This window comes from Phycodurus eques, chromosome 2 (assembly GCF_024500275.1).
Source record: "Phycodurus eques isolate BA_2022a chromosome 2, UOR_Pequ_1.1, whole genome shotgun sequence".
Taxonomy (NCBI): Eukaryota; Metazoa; Chordata; class Actinopteri; order Syngnathiformes; family Syngnathidae; genus Phycodurus; species Phycodurus eques.
In genome coordinates, this window is record NC_084526.1 from 25762708 (window position 1) to 25777703 (window position 14996).

A 14996-nucleotide genomic window follows, 5' to 3' on the forward strand; every position below is an offset into this window, starting at 1 on the left:
AAAGTGATCCATTGACGGAATAGTTTTTGTTTTTATTCACACAAAAATATTTCAAGTTTGATTCAAAATATTTCAGACAAACTTACACAGAAGAATAATTTGTGTATGTCCTTCATGTGTGTACCCTTGCCTCTTTATTTCTTTCCTTTCTTGAATTGTCAAGGAAAAGTTTTAACAAATAGCTTAAGGGTGGCTTATTGTCTCACCCCATACTTATTATTTCCCACCCCCCATCAAGAGATCCTCTAAGACAATGCTCCCAGTCTTCATACCTGTGTTTCTACAGCCTGCCCTCAGTCAGCCTACTGATGGACCCTGCCTGGATACGTTTCCCAAAAGACATGCTTATGAAAACAAAAAACTGAGCCGACCAAAGCAGATCATGGCTTTTCTAAGGACTTTTAGAAGGCTTTTTCTGAGAGAAGTAGTTGTAATCCTTCCTGCGGTTCTTTTAACACATGTATTCATAATTCATTTGGCACGGGTGGTGGGTAAATAAAATGAGAGGTTTTCCTGTTTTTCACCTAATTACAGATTTCACCAATTTATTGGATTGCACACACTGCACTCTGTTCACTATTTTGAATCCTTGTACCTTCCTCGAAGCCATCCCGGAAAGAGCCTGATCGGCTCATGGTGCGAGTCTTCTCATCGAGGGACATGCAAGAGTTTCTCAGGCGGTTGTCGCTGCAAGGGTCAAAGGTGACATCCTGGTTGGTCAGACTGTTGTTACGCAGGCCGGTCAGGTTGATCTGAGCCGTTGAAGTCGGGCTTGACGCTGTGTGAATGAAATTATAAACATACAAAGTTTAACTGTAATAAAATGACAACTTGAATTCGGTGTTGTAGGACACATGACTGTGTCTAACGCTATCTGTCAGTAATTTACTAGCCTTTAAATCAACAGGTTATTATGTTGAATATGTGAAGATAGAAAATAGTACACCACTTCTTTCATATTATATTATTATTATAGTGATATTCCTGAGTGGTAGTGTAGGGAGCATACCAAGCTGTCCAAAATTGAAGCGAGTGCCAGAGGGGGAGGTGAGGCTGGAGCCAGGGGAAAAGGGGGAGTTACTGGTTGATTCCTGCAGCCCACTGGTGGAGTAGGAACGCAGCCAATCGCGGCCCTCCTCATGGCCTCGCAGTTGAGGGGGTGGGCCATACCTGCAAGAATTCAAAGGTTAATTAGGCTGTGAGGATACAACATAGGAGGACAGCGTGGATTCTGTTGACTAATTTTGAAGCAGTTAATTTGATTTTGGATGTTTTATGCTTTTCTTCATTATTATTATTTTTTTTCCCCCTCTTATGCAGCCAAATTAGTAGCTCGACCCATCAAATGAATTAGATGCTGGAACAAAGCATTATGCCATAATGAACATCTCAGCCGTGAGCAACAAACAGTGTGGTGAAATCAGAAGTCCAAAAAAAGTCTCCCAAATCAAACCTGTTAAATATGACAGTGAGATCTGTATAATGACAAAGTGACAAGCCGCTTTGCAGAAGAATAACACAACCACGCGGGTGCCCAGTGGCAAACAGCATTTCAAAGCACCAATAAACAAAACAAAACTTGAGGACAAGACCCGAGCAGTGAATGTAGACGCAGGGAAATAGTACTGAAGACAATTTGGCAAATTAGAGAGAAGATGTGGAATATGTCCAGCAAGCAGGGGGGGTCAGTACCTGAGTCCCTTCTTAGGCAGAGTGTTTCTGCCACAGAGTGGCCCACTGTGGGAGAGAAACACTTCAGACAGGGAAAGGAAGGGGAACATGCAGCTGATTCTGCCCAATCACAGCTTAATAAAGGTGGCTACCTCTATGCCATAGTTCATTTGTATGAAATGTATTAAACATACATCTTTCACTTAGACTAACACTCTTGTTACTTCTTCATAAGACTGTCACATACAATTAAGAACACCTCCAGCGTTCTTACCACAAGGTGGCAGCATAGAAACAGTAAGGCCTAGAGCTGACCACTAGACCGAAGGCATATAGACATGAACAAGCTCACATTTTAGTAGCAGATCTTAAAAATGACAATAGACAACGACACAGAGCTGCACACTTCCACAGCTACACTATAACTCAACACAGATTCCTATTTTTGTTATATTTGAGTTGCTCTAAGTGGGTGGGGTGGGGTGGGGGTGGGGTCTCACAATAAGCCTAAAACCCGCACACAGCTCCATTTACCTGTCCTGTTTCCGTGGCAGAGTGTTTCGGCTGAATTTAGGGCTAGCGGAGGGGGAGGAGAGGGGGCTGAGGGAGATGGGGAGGAAAACGCACAACAGACACAGAGAAAGACAGTTTAAGAAAATTAAGCCCAAAAAGACAATCCCTTTAACACACAAGTCAACTGTAAGATACTTGGAGAGTGAAATTAACGAGAAAGCTGTGTGAAGGAGCCGATGTCATAGCCTCAAAAGCTTTGTCTACAGATGTTATTCATTTTCCACCGCCATACCTGACACGGAGCACATAACTTCCTCTTCAATGACCACAATTACGTTACTGTATATACACCCAAGCACTTTGTCTCTCTGCTGGAGTGCAGACAGAGGGCAAAGGATAGGAAATGCGACATTTCACCACTAAGATTGTGAAGTGCTGACAATACACACTGTTCTTTCACTTAAAGACTTATATGAAGGCATGTATCAAAAATACTGACTTCACAAAGGTGATACTGCTTTGTTTTAATTGATACAATCATAGGGGTGCTAATGTAATTGTGTTTATTGTTGTGGATGCGCTTTGAAATGGTGTCACATTATACTGAGCGCTGTTTCTAATACTTGGATTACATAGTTTAGCTATGTGAGAATGTCAAAGCTGGTGCACTCTAAAGATAAAAAATGAAGATATTTATTTTTTTATATATGATATTTATTTGGAATGAACATGAAGTACTCAATGTTGGAGATGAGAGTCATTTCTTTTGTTACACACCCAGAAAATAAAACATACACCATTGTTCAACTGAAAACACAAAAGGGTTAGTCTCCTACATTCATAAACAGTAACAATGTGCAAGGATAAATTAGCATACCCGTATTATTTTGTAAATGCACCCCAAAAACATAACTTTTCACTCTTGTGCTCTCACCTTTCCGACACGCCCGTCTTGACGCTGCCAGTGCGTCCCAAGGCGGACAGGGTGTCCTCCCTGTGGGTCCCATGGCCTCCTCCTCCCCCTGCACTGCCTAGGCTCATGTCAATGGACTCGGAGCTAGTGTGCATGCTGCTGACAGAGGGGTAGCCCACGCTGCCTGTTCCGCCGTGCCCACCCAGAGTGCTCTCCCTGCTCTGGGCAGAGGAGCTGCTGAATGTTGTGCCCCACGTTAAACTGTTGGAGGGGCCAGTGGAGGAGTAGATTGAGCCTGGACTGGAGGCCTGTGGCAGGAAAAAGGTTGTTTAAATTACGCCCCCCCCCCAAAAAAAAGGCCCTAATCCGCTATTCTTTGTCAAATGGTAGAAAATAGCATGTATTGCAGTATGTTCACCATGTTTAAGTAGTGATGATGTGATTTCCCTTTGCCATTTTTTAAACGGAAGGATGGCATAGATGGCAGTTACATGAGGTGTTTCCACAAGCAGTGGTTCTCATGTTGTTGGAAGGTTTTTCTACAATCTCCTACTAATCCTAATCCTTCACAAATGAGATACATGTCTTTTCTATCATTTACTGTAACATTTTAAAAACAAAGGGGAAAACAGCAATATGTTATTTATATTATTACAGCTATGACTTTACTTGTTGGGCCAGTTTCTTTTCCTCAAAATAAGATGTTTAATTCGTGTTAGAATTATGAGGGGTTCTTTGAAAAAATGCCTAAGCTGTTAGGAGTTCAGAGCTGGACCCAACGTTTGAGAATCCGTTCTAAACAGCCAAATACTAACGGCGAGAAACGAAGCACTGTGATGGATTTTCCAAGGAAAATCTTTCAGGAATAGTGTTAATAATACATCCATCCATCCATTTTCAACACCGCTTATCCTGGTTAGGGACGCGGGGTGCTGGAGCCTATCCCAGCTGACTTCGGGCGATAGGCGGACAACACCCTGAACTGGTCGCCAGCCAGTCGCAGGGCACATATAGACACGGACAACCATTCGCACACCGTCACTGAGTGGGAACTGAACCCACGCTGCCTGCACCAAAGTCAGGCGAGTGTACCACTACACCATCAGTGACCGTGTTAATAATACATAGAGAGCTAAATAAATGAACAAAACTGGGGGAAAGAAGGACAGAATCTGACATACTTCCACAAATTGCCAGCGGCCAGAAGTTTACATTGTCGCATGTTCTACTCTTTTGTGCCACAAACGCGTCTGTATCGTATTAGCAGCTTGTGAGCTAAGCTAAGCTAGTGAGCTTCAAGATTTAAAAGTGCAAGGGAAACGCCGCGGGGTCACACACACGCATCTTTATTGATGATTTCTCGCTGGCCGCCTTCTCATCTGGCATCTGCCAGACAGACCGACGTCTTTAACGTAATTAAAAGTGCTTAAAAAGCAACACACACTCACATACTGTGACGGAAAGGAGTGACTAGGGGTACGTTCGGAAATTCACTCCAAGCGCTCTCTCTACAACTCCTGAACTCAGAGCATTGCTGGAGTGTGTCGTTTGGTTATTCGGCGAGCCATACTCCGGCACTCGGACTGAAGATAGCGACCGGAGCGTCAGGCATGATGAGACGTTTACAGGGATAACTGACACATTTAATATGGCGGCTGCACTGACGTATCCCTGCCAATGGCCAACACGCGTGTTCGTAAATTCATAGAAAATGGAGCACGCTCTGTCTCTCTGAACACTGTACTCTGGCAGATTGAATTTCTGAACTTACCCTAGCTGTGGGCCATAGAATAGGACAACAGGAACAAAAGAGACGAAGAAAAAAGTAGTGTTGCGTCTAACTGCTGTGTGCTAACTGAAAATTATAGCAAAGTAAAAGGCATTACAAATGTGTTTCTTTACTTGTTTCTGTACAACACATACACACTGCCATATGAAGTCTGCTTAAATACAATACATTATTTCCGAGTACCGATACAATCGATTAATTACCTTTTTAAAACAATTTAAATCTATATGCTTTCGTCCGGAAGGCTAACTTCCTGAGCACAGATCGATCCAGTTACATGATAGGAATATAAATCGATACTTTGATATAATGAATGAATCGTTACACTACTAAAAATAGCATAAATTCATGAGTGTCAAATAAATGCGACTATAAAAAAAATCCTTATTTGAAGATGTAACTAATAAAAACATAATTAATGTGTATTAATTTAATTGATGTACCGTATGGTGAAGTCAGTATGGTGGTTGTTGTGTGTATTAGTCAGCAGCTCCGTTAGCGTTCTCCATTATTTGTACTATCGTTTTATTATCATTTTATATTCTTTTTGTGTCATCCTAAACCGTTTGTACAGTACTATTACAGCTTTTAGCCATAATATTTTTTAGTTGATAATATCGGGCGGGATTGGACTTTTTGTACAACCACAACGAGCTACTCCACGTCAAACATGGAGATGGCATCCTATATGGAAAACCACGATTACTATTGTATTTATGTCGTTTGATTAAGAATGACTGTCGACACCGTCTGACTTATTTGTCTGCGATTCTTCACTTACACCACGAGGAGAACCGGCAAGGAATGCGTCCCAGAGGAGATATGGAGAGCGATGAGAGCCGTTGCTAACTGAAATGATTATTATTTATTGATATTGTTTTATATTTTATCTTTATAAAGCTGTCACCTTTTAAGAGTCAATTTCAAGTGTCTAGATCCGAGGGGCAGCTCACCTGTTCGCTCCCCAGCGTCCCCGTGCCAGACCCAGGGACTCTGCCGCCATACATAGGGCTGATGGTCTCGCTGTCCACGCCTCCCAGCCCTCCATCAGAGGACTCGACCATTGAGGTCACATGACTCATGGTAGCATGGGGGTTAGAGATAACAGTGGAGTTCTTCATGTTGTCTGCCGTGGTGACTGGAGCCTGTTTGTTGGTCTTCCCACCAAACAACCTGCGGAGAATCAAGAGCAGATGTGTGGAAAGAGTCTCATTTTAAATAAATATTGTTTATAGAATGCATCATTAATTAGTCAATATCACTGAGCTGAACTGGATTTTAAGCCTTTCTTGTCCACACACTAGTCAGACAATTAAACAAAGCAGTCCGTACTCAGATCTGAATCACAGCCAACATGCAGAGTCATAACTCTCTCCTCTCTGTGTTACTCCTGGGTTAGAGTTAAATGCAGGCTACAAGGAGTGGCGCTGTGATGGCCAAGAACAGAAGCATGCAGCCTCTTTGTAGAGTTATCGCTCCCAGACATTAATGAGGGCACAGTGTTGAGGTAGGTCTCCCATTACCCAGCACCACGCCCTCCCCGGACGCAAGGCCAAGGCTTTGGAGGTTTGGAAGCAGATTACTTGAGCTCAAGTTGAGACTCTGATTTACAATGACCTCATTTGACCTTAATGGGAGCATTTAAGGGTGCAAAAAACATGCCCACACGTGTGATTATTACTCAATGTTCCAACGGCAAGAGCACAGGTTGGACCGACTTCGTGTGTTGGCAGGATGACTGATTTGTACCGTATATGTGCTAACCTGCGTAGTGTTGGTGATGAAACCTGCTGCCTTCCTGTGAGAGGAACAGTTGCTGATCCTCCGCTCCTGAAGTTGTCAATATCCGAGATGCCCTTCTCCCGATCCGTCTGATTGGCCAGAAGACCTCCAGAACCATTGGCCTTGGCGATGCTGATTGCATTTTTTCCATGTGATGTGACTGAAAGCACAGTCGCTTCAATGCTGCTGGTGGATGAGCGGTTTCCATTGCGGGCAGCCGCTCCTGAGCGACCGGGCCTCGGGAGGCTGCGGTACTGAAGGTTGGAGCGGGCACTTGCAGGGAGGAAGCCATCATCGTGGTGGCCTAGCAGCACCCCACCATCTTGCCCACCTGCCTTCAATCCTACAAGTGAGCGTACCCCAGATTTTGGAACTTTCCCCAGCGTGGCTGAGCCACTGGTAATGGTGGCCCCACTGGCGGTTACCATGGTTACTATGCCATGGCCCTGTTTCTTGAAGCCAAATGTGCTTGTTGGTGTGCGGGAAGCATGTGTCTGGGGCTCTGAAAGGGTGTGTGTGAGGGAGCTGGGTGTCGATGTGTGGCTGGTACAGAGGGATTGTTTCTTTGCTTCATCTGCAGCATCAGAGGCCAAGCAGTTAAGGCCGATAGAATGTGGAGAGAGACGACCCTTTTCTGAAACCTTGACGTCATCTGTTTTACCTTTAAGACATGCGGTAAAAAAATGTAAAATAATTAACATGGGCGGTAAGAAGTCACAGCAAATCCACTAATGCCAGTTCCTGTGACAATTTAGTAAGACGGTGTACAAAACGTAATACACTGTAAAATCATGTATGTATGTATGGATGGATAGCTCAATGTAATAAAAGACAAGTGATTTGTTAAATTAAATTATTGTTAGAACACGTTAGCCACTGACACCAAAACCAAGTACAGAAGTTCAATACAGATATGAAAAGGCTTACATTCCAAAAGAATGTTTTAGGCCACCATGTATTCTAGGGAGACCTTGAACTAACAGCATCTCAAACCATATTATGACTAAACTGTCTAGTGAAAATAATCACTTGGTATCATCCTTTTTAGGTAGTCATAAAATGAATTCTGCAGATAAACAGGCAAAACTGTCAACTACATCATTAAAGTAACGTCAAGTCTATTCACGTTTGCCAAGTTTGTTTATTTATTGAACAGTGACCCTTTACCAATACAAAGTAGTGTTGCTCTCCACACACTTTAACAAATATAATGTTACCCAGAAGGTTCAGTGACTTCAGTAAGCAACATTAATAAAATTTAATGAAATCTTATGTAATCTGAAAAAAATCAAATATGTTACCTGAAGAGTGGGTTTTGACGGTGACAGAGCTTGTGGGGCATGTGTTGCTGGTGCTTTTGGTCCGGGGGGGTGTTACCCCCACCTGAGTATTCACGCCTCTTCTCCAGGACCCAGTGTGGGACACAGAGGGGGTCTTTCTCCCCGATCCGCCCTTGTCTGACTCATCAGAGATGTCAGAGGGATTTCGACGGCTCCACTTGGAGCCCGGCTCCATTTTGGCCCCGCCGTCCGAACCGCCGTCTGGCTTCTTCACCTCGTCTCCTGACCAGGCCTGGTGCACGGCTGTGGACACCGAGTGCTTCTCGGCATCTGTCACAGGCTGCGAACACACACATACACAGTATGCCTGATTTAACACACTGCTGAAGAAAGTGTCTTTGATGAGAAGTTCCAAGTACTGTATGTGCACGTGTCAATCTCCAAAAAGCATCTACACCTCCATTATTGGAAGAATTTCTCACCCTGTTTATTGAACCCTTTAAGACACAGCTGTCAAACTCAAGGCCCGGGGGCCAGATCCGTCTCGCCACATCATTTTATGTGGCTCGGGAAAGCAAATCGTTTGCGTCAACGCCCATGATTATTGCTAAAATCTTTACCAAATTTGAAATCGTCATATGTAATAAATAATGTTGACAAAATTGCAAGCATTTTTTTGTTACGAAACCCCTATTTACAGTAACTTGAACAACTGTTGATCAAACTATCTTTGACTTCTTTCAAAAGTAGTGAGCCATCAATTTTTTTGTGTACTGTATATGTAACACTATGATGAGGTGATGAAACATTTATATAGTTTCACAGTCATAACAGCTCTGTGAGTAAAACAATACCAACATGTCCCCTGAAAAAATAGACTTTGACTCCTCTGCTTTAAGAGCTTGGGGGGAAATATTTTTAATAAAAGTGACATCAAGATATTAACAGAAATTGGATTTTGACATGTAGTTTCAAATTTCAAGTCAAGTGTCCATGACAAGGGTAAATAGTATCCAGGTGTAAATCAGCAAATACTGACTGAAAAATAAGCTTGGAAGGGTCTTTTAAAAATAACTAAAAAATAATTGTGTTTTGTGTTTTTACCAGCACATAATTGTTTAAAACAGTGATTCTCAAAGTGTGGTAAAAGTACTACCAGTTGCTCACAGGCTCCCTGTAGTGGTACACAAAGTTATCACTGAATTAAATACAAACAAAATTTACAACAGTTAAAACATGACACACTATCAAATATATCGGAATTACGCTTACATCTATGTGTAGTCTGTTTAAAACTTTTTTAATCGTGTACTGTACAGTTTAGTTGTATTTTAAGCACATACATTTGTATCTAATCGTTAAAAACGGTGTGGTTTTAAAAAATGTATTCTAGAATAACTTTTAATTAACATTTTATGTGAGTCATTATTTTAGTATATTTTTTATTTTTTTAAGATCAGTATTAATGTTCAAACCATGCTTAATGTTACAGTGGATTACAATAAGGAAAATACTTTTTAAGAATAAAATCTCTTATAGTTGGTGAACGCGTAGGGCTACTACGTTACTGTTTTGTAATGGTTGTGATTATGATGGTACTTGGGGAGCCACATATTTTTTTTGAAGTGGTAAAAGGTGTAACAGGTTTGAGAACCACTGGTTTAAAAATACCATCTGAGAAATAAAAGCTCAAACTTGAATTTCTCAATTAGCATCACATGTCAGGCCTCAAGGCAATTTGGTTTTCAAAGTGAGTCCTTTACAGCACAGCGGACACCAGTGGCAAAGGTCCCTGAAGCTGATTACACTCAACTTTACAACTTCACTTGTTTGCATGGTTTTCAAACCCTATGAAAAGTAGGTGAGTCAGTGCCAAACTAGAAATGTCATCCAACTTGACTGAAGTTGGCCCCTTCTCCGTAGTTTTAAAGTCAGACACTGAATTACAGCTGTTTGAGGAATGACAGCTGCTTTCAAGCTGTTCCTGCAGTTGCCAAGGCAACCCTTCAAAAAGCAGTAGGCTGCTCCATTAAAAGACTATTAAAAACACACCATCCATGGCATGCAGCCAATGTGACGTATTTCCAGATGATGCAGCCTACATTAACCTGCCCCGAATAGTTTTGTGCTCCTCTTTGCTTTCTCTTCAAGGTCTTGACCTATGCAACAATAAATGCACTTTGCGTGCCCTTTGTGCTCCATTACCTGTGTGCTGAGGCCCTTGCGCTGTGCTGCAGGTGTGTTGGCGAAGGAAGAGATGCAGGAGCTAGTGTTGATGTCATCTGTGTCGATGTTGTCGCTGATGCCACTGCTCACCGAGCTGCTGTCATCCCAACTGGACAAACAACATACAGGAAAAGGAAATACTTACAATAACCACATTGTTAACAAGTCCCAATATCAAGGTTGGAAGACATCCCTCCTCTCAGATATTGATGGCAGATGTAATGAGTCAGCATCGCGCACCTGACCAGTTTTTAAGAGCATCGAGAGCAAACTGGAAAAGAAACAGTGTATTCATGAATTCATAATCTAACATGCTCAGCCATACAACAATTGCAAATCAGGAGGGGAAAAAGAATCTGGTCTCTTTGACTGCCCGGAGTTTCTTTCTTTCTTCTTTGTTTGCAATCTAAATGACCTCCGCTTGGGTGCGCGCACACACACACAATCATGCACACAGGCTGAATAGGGTTGTCTATCACATGAACAAAGGCTCACTGGAGGGGTGACATCATGTTGTGTGTGTGTGTGTGTGTGTGGGGGGGGGGGGGGGGGGGGGGGGGGGGGGGGGTTATGACAAGCTCAAACAGACCCATCTAAACGGAGCAAATATGCAAGTAAGTTGATGCAGAATAAATGTATAAGAGTGTGTGTGTGCGCGTGTGTGTTTGCTATAGCTGGGATTCGGTGGGGAACAGGAAGTCAGGGTGGTTGGCGAACATGACTTTGAAAGAACCAGAGGGAGGCTGATTATGATGGCCACTGAATAGTTCATTGCTCCAGAGAATGCATGCACACACACAGCTTGATTATGCAATACAAGCCTCCATAGCAATCAATATACAACCCCAATTTCGATGAAGTTGGAACGTTGTGTTAAACATAAATAAGAACAGGATACAATGATTTGCAAATCATGTTCAACCTATGTTTAATTGAATACACGACAAAGATAAGATATTTAATGTTCAAACTGATAAACTTGATTGTTTTTAGCAAATAATCATTCACTTAGAATTTTATGGCTGCAACACGTTCCATAAAAGCTGGGACAGGTGGAAAAAAATGCTGAGAAAGTTGAGGAATGCTCATCAAACACCTGTTTGGAATATCCCACAGGTGAACAGGCTAATTGGGAACAGGTGGGTGCCATGATTGGGTATAAAAGGAGCTTTCCTGAATTGCTCAGTAATTCACAAGCAAAGATGGGGCGAGGTTCATCTCTTTGTGAACAAGTGCGTGAGAAAATAGTCGAACAGTTTAAGGACAATGTTCTTCAACGTACAATTCCAAGGAATTTAGGGATTTCATCATCTACAGTACATAATATCATCAAAAGGTTCAGAGAATCTGGAGAAATCACTGCATGTAAGCGGCAACGCCAAAAACCAACATTGAATGCCGTGACCTTCGATCCCTCAGGTGGCACTACATCAAAAACCGACATCAATGTGTACAGGATATCACCACATGGGCTCAGGAACACTTCAGAAAACCAATGTTAGTAAGTACAGTTCGACGCTACAGCCGTAAGTGCAACTTGAAACTCTACTATGCAAAGCAAAAGTCATTTATCAACAACACCCAGAAACGCCGCCGGCTTCTCTGGCCCCGAGCTCATCTAAAATGGACTGACGCAAAGTGGAAAAGTGTTCTGTGGTCCGACGAGTCCACATTTCAAAATGTTTTTGGAAATTGTGGACGTCGTGTCCTCCAGGCCAAAGAGGAAAAGAACCATCCGGACTGTTATGGACGCAAATTTCAAAATCCAACATCTGTGATGGTGTGGGGCTGTGTTAGTGCCAATGGCATGGGTAACTTACACATCTGTGAAAGCACAATTAATGCTGAAAGGTACATACACGTTTTGGAGAAACATATGCTGCCATCCAAGCAACGTCTTTTTCATGGACATCACTGCTTATTTCAGCAAGACAATGGCAAACCATGTTCTGCACGTGTTACAACAGCGTGGCTTCACAGTAAAAGAGTGCGGGTACTAGATTGGCCTGCCTGCAGTCCAGACCTGTCTCCCATTGAAAATGTGTGGCGCATTATGAAGCGTAAAATACGACCGACAACAGAGACCCCGGACTGCTGAACAGCTGAAGCTGTACATCAAGCAAGAATGGGAAATAATTACACCTCCAAAGCTTCAACAATTAGTGTCGTCAGTTCCCAAACGTTTATTGAATGTTGTTAAAAGAAAAGGTGATGTAACACAGTGGTAAACATGGCCCTGTCCCATCTTTTTTGGAACTTGTTACAGACATAAAATTAGAAGTTAATGATTATTTGCTAAAAACAATCAAGTTTATCAGTTTGAACATTAAATATCATGTCTTTGTAGTGTATTCAATTAAATATGGGTTGAACATGATTTGCAAATCACTGTATTCTGGTTTTATTTATGTTTAACACAATGTCCCAACTTCATTGGAATTGGGGTTGTATAAATACATACATACTGGGCTAGGCGATTAATCGAAAATGAATCGTGAATTAAATTTTGGCTTCTCATGATCATAAAAACATAAAACAAGACATATGATTAATGACCGAATGGCGCTGTGTGTGTACGGAAGTTCCTGCGCTGTAAAAGCACCCGGATTGCACCTGTGTTGCTTACAGTAGCAAGCCTGTGACATACGTTATTCTGCCGTCGCTGTGTATGCTTTAAGCTGTTTATTGACACCCCAGTTGGAGTTTTATGTAAAACTAAACACAATAAAATGACTTACACACTTTGTATATTTAAAAATAACAAATACTTAATTTTAGCGTTGTTCCCGAAAATCACAACACACAATAAAAAACCCTACTGACAGGCTAACCAAAATTAGCATGAGAAGTTACTTGAGTAATATATCTTCAAATAACGAATAGTCACACACAAACACTGCAGTAACACAGACAGACAGGTACTATAACAATATTCACAGACATACATTCTTCCTTATCTGTGAAAAAAAAGAGTTACTGGATATTAATAAACTTCAATGGCAACCTTTCTCTACTCTTTTGATTTTAATGTGTGTATCTCCATGCATGCACCACACGACCTCTAAGAAACCATGTACAGCAGTAACAGCTGCGAGTATTTATTTGTATTTGTTTTTTTATTGTTATTATTTTAATATATTATTATTTTACTTGTTAGTAAATATTGTTCCTTTTTGTTCTTTGAAGGCATATTTTAAGTTGAGTTGTCACAGTTGAATAAATATTATGTTTATAAAATAAATAGTCCTGTTTATTAATCGTGATTTCAATAACAATTAAAATAATCGTGAATATTATGTTTTTTTTACCATAAATCGCCCAGCCCCAACACATCCTAGGGCTGCACAATATTTTGTTTGAGCATCGCGATGTATGTGTGCACAATCGTCACATCACAGGGTGTGCTGCGATGTTGGTGTTCTTGAATATACAGTGACTCAACTGTAATATTAAAAGTGACCAGCAGGGAGACCTGTTTGGGCATGCTAATAGACAGAATGCACACCTGCTGCATTGCCTATTTTGCTCTTCAGAATGAGATGAGACAGGCGAGCAGCAGCTACATGAGTGTGCGTGGTGCGTTCAGCGACACTGTGTAAATGGGCGTGAATATGCTCTTTTGTAATACAGTACATAATTGTAAAAATTGATTACTAGGAAAATTATTGTATCAGAATGCTTTAGTTAAAACACTATGATCACACTGATAATATGGAATTTATTTTGTACAGATAACAGATAAATTATTTTGTTAATAGTCAGCCAGAGCTGTGAGGAATGCAAGTTTATCTATGTCCTTTCACCATCGTTCCCATCATATTGGGTTGCGTTTTTGTTTGCATATTCGACCAACAAGTTTTTTCTCATGTTTTTGTGAATGTTGGGTGAAAGTTGCAGCTGGCTAATCTGTGTGGACTGAATGGTTGGCGACAATGGGAAAACAAAACACCAGGAAATTAAGTCAGCAACATATTGAAAAAAATAACAATTTTAAATTTAAAAAAATACAATGAACTACTTGATTTTTGGACCAGTGAACTTAGTTCAACATTTTTAATTATGAACTATGAAATGAACTAGTTCATTTTGGAACGATGAACTGAACTTTGAACTAGTTCGTGTAGAAAATTAACTTTCCCAACACTGTTCCTGTATTATTTCACATCGCAACATATATCGCAGGTTTAAAAAAAAAAAATTGCAATGTAATTTTTTTCCAGTTACGTGCAGCCCTAATACATTCACACTGCAGTTGTTTAACATACTGTATTTTAAGCCAAATCATGAGGTAACATGAGGCCATGAATAACTTGGCAGAATCAAAGTAAAGAAAAACAAACAGGTGGTTTCGCAAACAGAAAACAGTAAATCAAAGAGTGCCAGAGAAGAAATTCAACAACCTTTGGAGTTGAAAGCTTCCATGTAGGCTAAAAGGTGCTTAGAGATTTAGAGCGACCGCAGCGGCCACAGGGGAAAGTCCCACACAGTAGAATGAAAGAAAGACATACATAAAACCATAAAGATCTAAACACTTCCTGAACAAGACTGAATCAAAGTCATCGCGAGAAATGACAAATGACTACTACTCTTCAAATTAAGTTAAGACACGCACGCACGCGCACGCACACACACACACACGCACGCACACACACCGACCTGCTAAGGGTGCCTCGGTTGCCGTAGGAACCAGAACGCTGCAGGAAAGCGTCAAGCTGGACAGAATGCTTCATGACTCCATGCTGCCGAGAGCCAAAAGTCTCACACTCTCACCCTGAGCTCCCTCAGTGTTTCCTCTCTCTCGGTCTCTCTCTCTCGCTCGCTC

General features: G+C 41.5%; 1 protein-coding gene across 3 annotated transcripts in view; it reads right to left on the reverse strand.

The window, feature by feature from the left end:
• nav2a (neuron navigator 2a) overlaps positions 1 to 14996 on the reverse strand; it is a 112436-nt gene that overhangs the window by 26300 nt on the left and 71140 nt on the right. For 2 of the 3 annotated variants that reach the window (XM_061670109.1, XM_061670108.1), the window contains 9 exons: positions 10154 to 10283; positions 7970 to 8288; positions 6651 to 7329; positions 5840 to 6059; positions 3119 to 3405; positions 2206 to 2271; positions 1693 to 1737; positions 1010 to 1170; positions 596 to 778 (listed from right to left, as the gene is read on the reverse strand). In XM_061670109.1, the coding sequence (XP_061526093.1) occupies positions 596 to 778; positions 1010 to 1170; positions 1693 to 1737; positions 2206 to 2271; positions 3119 to 3405; positions 5840 to 6059; positions 6651 to 7329; positions 7970 to 8288; positions 10154 to 10283 (2090 nt within the window). The remainder of the gene's footprint in view (positions 1 to 595; positions 779 to 1009; positions 1171 to 1692; positions 1738 to 2205; positions 2272 to 3118; positions 3406 to 5839; positions 6060 to 6650; positions 7330 to 7969; positions 8289 to 10153; positions 10284 to 14996) is intronic. The other variant, XM_061670107.1, reaches the window with a different exon arrangement.